The sequence below is a fragment of the Cupressus sempervirens genome, chromosome 7 (genome assembly GCF_028749045.1).
Source record: "Cupressus sempervirens isolate cs-2001-9-10 chromosome 7, ASM2874904v1, whole genome shotgun sequence".
In the NCBI taxonomy this organism is placed as follows: Eukaryota; Viridiplantae; Streptophyta; class Pinopsida; order Cupressales; family Cupressaceae; genus Cupressus; species Cupressus sempervirens.
This window is the reverse complement of record NC_143124.1, coordinates 38,793,015-38,797,179: the sequence shown is the minus strand read 5'-3', so window position 1 is coordinate 38,797,179 and position 4,165 is coordinate 38,793,015. Positions and strand designations below refer to the sequence as shown.

General features: G+C 38.1%; 1 protein-coding gene across 1 annotated transcript; it reads left to right on the top strand.

Annotated features, from left to right (window-relative positions):
* Nucleotides 1–1,434, top strand: LOC149545311 (putative pectate lyase 8). Its single transcript, XM_089793735.1, has 4 exons — nucleotides 1–15; nucleotides 241–506; nucleotides 774–824; nucleotides 936–1,434. The coding sequence occupies exons 1-4, from the start codon at nucleotides 1–3 to the stop codon at nucleotides 1,432–1,434; spliced, it is 831 nt and encodes a 276-aa protein (XP_089649861.1).
* The last annotated feature ends 2,731 nt before the right edge of the window (nucleotides 1,435–4,165 follow it).

Sequence of the window (4,165 nt, the reverse complement as noted above, 5' to 3'; positions counted from 1 at the left end):
ATGGTAACAGCTCAAGTACATCCTTGAAACTTTCACTTCTTATATCTGTGTTTTTCAAAGAGATTTTGAGAATTATATCTACTCAGGAAAAAGTTGGAATAAACATGCGAAGACACATTCAACAAGTGCTTTATCACATTAGTTAAGAAAATCAATAGTTGCTAGTCATGTGCATTACGACCGTAATAATCACACTGTATTAACGTGCATACAACAACATTTTCAACGGTTCACAAACAGAAACAGAAACAGACTTCACAGACGCTCGTTGTCTATATAAGAGAGCCCAATGCCATAGCATTTCATACAACCATTACGAGTTTCATCTTCTTATCGAAAATGGCCTCCAGTGAATCCTTAAAGCCATTGCTTCTTTTGTTTGCTTCCTTTCTATTCATGTTAGCAATGACGGAATCAATAAGAACTCCTTTCAACACGACTAAGGCTGACAATAGCGTTAAATATCATGTTGAGAAGCCGGAGCTTGTTGTTCAAATGGTGCAAAGGTAATAAGCATGTTGTCTTTGAGAGGGTCTAGAAAGTTTAGAGAATTTAATTAAATAGCTCATCACATTCAATACATTAATATGCAATGCATATGACTGTGTGTTTCAATCATTCTCTACTTATTCTTATGCTCTTGCTTGGTGCTTGCCTTACCGTAATTTCTATAATACCATTCGTGTGACAGTAGTTGGTACGCAGCTGTCAATAGCTATAGATGAAAATTCTATTCCCCATATCATTAGCTGTTAACGATTGTCTTTGTTCAGATACATTAATTCTAAGATGAACATGATACTGCAGAAAGGTTATCTAAGTCAGTTCGATTAAGAAGGCTTCGACGTTCTAGCGTTGTTTTATTGCCAGCATATATCGACAGTTGCATACAGTTGAGTTGAGATTATTTAACAATTTAAAGAACTGCTGCGCAGGAGTTTAAATAGTTCGAGAAGAAAGCTGAGCTCGTGCGGAATAGGGAACCCAATTGACGACTGTTGGCGCTGTGATTCCGATTGGGTTAACAACAGAAAGAGACTGGCTGACTGCGCAATTGGATTTGGCAAAAACGCCATTGGAGGTAAGAACGGGAGGTTTTATGTCGTTATCGATCCCAGTGACGATGACCCTGTCAATCCTAAGCCTGGCACTCTGCGCCACGCTGTCATCCAAACCGAGCCTCTCTGGATTATTTTCCAAAGAGACATGCTGATTCAGCTAAAGGAGGAGCTGATCACGAACAGCTACAAGACTATTGACGGCAGAGGAGCGAATGTTCATATAGTAAATGGAGCTTGCATTACAATACAGTACGTGAATAACATCATTATTCATGGAATTCATATCCATGACTGCAAACCTACGGGAAATACAAATGTGAGGAGCTCGCCCACACATTATGGGTATAGAACTATGAGTGATGGAGCTGTTTGACAATAAATGATAAAATGTCAGAAATAGATTGACAAAAGGCAATGATAAAGACAATGAATGATTGCATGCCAAAAATAGGTTGACAAAAGGCAAGGATAAAAGAAAAAGATGCCTCTGTCAAGAACTAAAAAAAGAAAAAGAATCTTGCATGAAAAGACAAGAAAAGTTACCTCTGAATCTAAATATAGAGAGATTATACACAACCTCCTCTTTTTGCTGACTCTTCAAGGAAGACAAGACTGTGTAATTTCATCTCTTGTTTGGTGTCGTTCAAGCTTGGAGACCTATGCACTTGGCCGATTATTTTCAGCTTCTTTAGATGGAACCATTTCTGAATGGGATCTTTGTTCCTATGAGCAAAGGACAGTTATAGAATCCTTTGGAGGATCAATCTGGCAATTGACACAAAGATCTTTTTCTATCAAGAACAATGAAGATGAAGAAGATGATGATGATAAAAAAACAATAATTTCCCTACGGGAATTTCTCATTGTTCCCATTCAATTGATGCATAGCCCATGAATGCGTGGGAGCATTTCTAAATGTTGGACACCTACTAGTCAGTCATGGAAAAACAGGAACCAATAGAAGAAGATCAATCTCTATCCTAGTTCGACCACCATTAATGTACACTTCCATGAGCTCTGTGGAGAGATCTATAGGGAAATAGAAATTGCACTTGTTTGGCTCCCGATTCCAATGGCATTTTCGGAAACAAATTGCGAACAAGGCAAATGGGCTTCTTTGACAATGCCAGTTCCATTCTTATGGAGGACAATTTCGGTGTCGAGACCGAATGCGTCGACCTTCCGGACATGCACAAGACTGGATTTTTGAAAGAGAGCAATGATAGGATGAGGGCTGAAGAGATCATTAACAGAGTACTTATCTCCCCTTCTGTGGGCAGAAACATGGACGACGGCAACGCCGCCGGGCTTGAGAGTCCACTCAATCTCAGAGACAAAGAGCGAAGGGTAGAGCGCGTGGTCAAATGCATTGGAGAATTCAAAATCAAAGGTGCTGACTTGGAAGGGGTGAGAGTGCATATCACCAGTCTAAACGAGAGGAGGAAAGGGAACACGGTCGGATTTTTTGTATCCCTCTGCTATTAAGGAGAATTTAAGTGGGTTGATAATGTCTGGAAATTAATTTGTATGAAAGTACGATTTGGGTGTGATGACAGATGTTCCAGTCCGAGATTCCGAACGACTGTGATAATGCCTCAGAATAAAACAAGGCTATGGCTTGGCACATTTGACACTGTAGAAGAAGCCGCATTTGCATATGATAGAGCAGCCTATAACCAATATATTCAATGGATCTACACACATCCCTCTCTACCCACATTAGACATGATTCATTGACAAGCACAAGAAAACAGGAAAAATTGAGAGAAATAATCAACAAAAGGCGCTCGCAGAACTCCCCATTTCCGCAATCGGAGAGGCAATCCGAGCTAACGAGCAAAAACATATAAAATGAAGCAGTCCAAGCATGAGGGAGTCAAATGGGTGTGCTCTAAAACTATTTTTCTTTCAATAGAAAATACATATGGGATAGAGCAGATCTTGTAGGGATTTGATCCAGCGCATCACGTTGATCATAATGTCCATTGCTTGCAGAGCCATAGCCCTTAAGATAAATTTTTTTTTAAAAATGGAAAATTAATCACAATTTTTTAACAAACATTGATATCAAGAAAGAAAAAACCCTTTGGCGGCAAGCCTTCCAAAAGGGGTTAGATGAAAATAAGAAGTAACCTGCACAAATTAGAGCAAACAGAAGTTAATCGGGTTTGGCGGTAAACTAGCCAAATCCAAAAAAAAAATCAATTTCTTCCATCTTAAGAAGATTAAAAAATAAATTAGTGAAATCTCTCTCAAGAGTCTCCTTCGAATCGTACCTTCATGCAAACACTCAAAACAAAGATTAAACTGCTCTGATACCATGTTAGAAATGGAAAAAGAAATCTGTAAATAAGCAATACCAGGAAAGAATCTAAGTGAGTAAATGCATGAAAAGATATTACCATAAAATAGGAGAGAGAAAGCTTCAAAACAAACACCATGAGACAAGATATTTGGAAAGGGGAAAGCAAAGAAAACCCCTTGTGACATTATGAATGAGGCATGAAAAGCCTAAGAAGGAAGAGAGAGAGAGATAGAGAGCAATGCTCATACAATAATTGAGAAGAGGAAGAAACCTCATTGTTGTTGAATGAGAGAGGAGGGTCATCTCTTAAATAGAGATGAGAGAGAGGAGTTGGAATGTAACTCCCATGTCTATGAATGCCACCATTCATAAGTGTGTGAGGCCAAGTGTGAGATTCCTCTTAAGGAGGAATAATCTAAAATTAGAAATTACAATATATATTTGTCCTCACATATTCCACTAGATGACAAAATAAGATGTAGTGGAAAAAGGACAAAAATAAATATATTAGGATACCTTGGCTTATATCCTAATATATTACAACAATAAAGAAAGGAGTTCTAACCTTGGTTTATAAACACACCAAGGAAAGATTACAACTTCTAACACATAGAAACTGTGACATTGATTTGTTGACTAGAGTATTGAATGCTCTCTCAAATTATCGTTCACATGGTGACTTGGATATTTTTTCTTGTGTGGCTCCCTTAGAGTCCTTTTCATATCAATTTTAAACTCCTTAGCATATACTATTGTTGCCTTCAATTTAGTTAATCCTATATTTCCAACTTCATAAGTA

Coding starts and splice junctions, on each gene's coding strand:
- LOC149545311 (XM_089793735.1), top strand. Junction 507..773: donor GTTGTTCAAATGGTGCAAAG/GTAATAAGCATG, acceptor GTCTTTGTTCAG/ATACATTAATTCTAAGATGA. Junction 825..935: donor CAGAAAGGTTATCTAAGTCA/GTTCGATTAAGA, acceptor ACTGCTGCGCAG/GAGTTTAAATAGTTCGAGAA.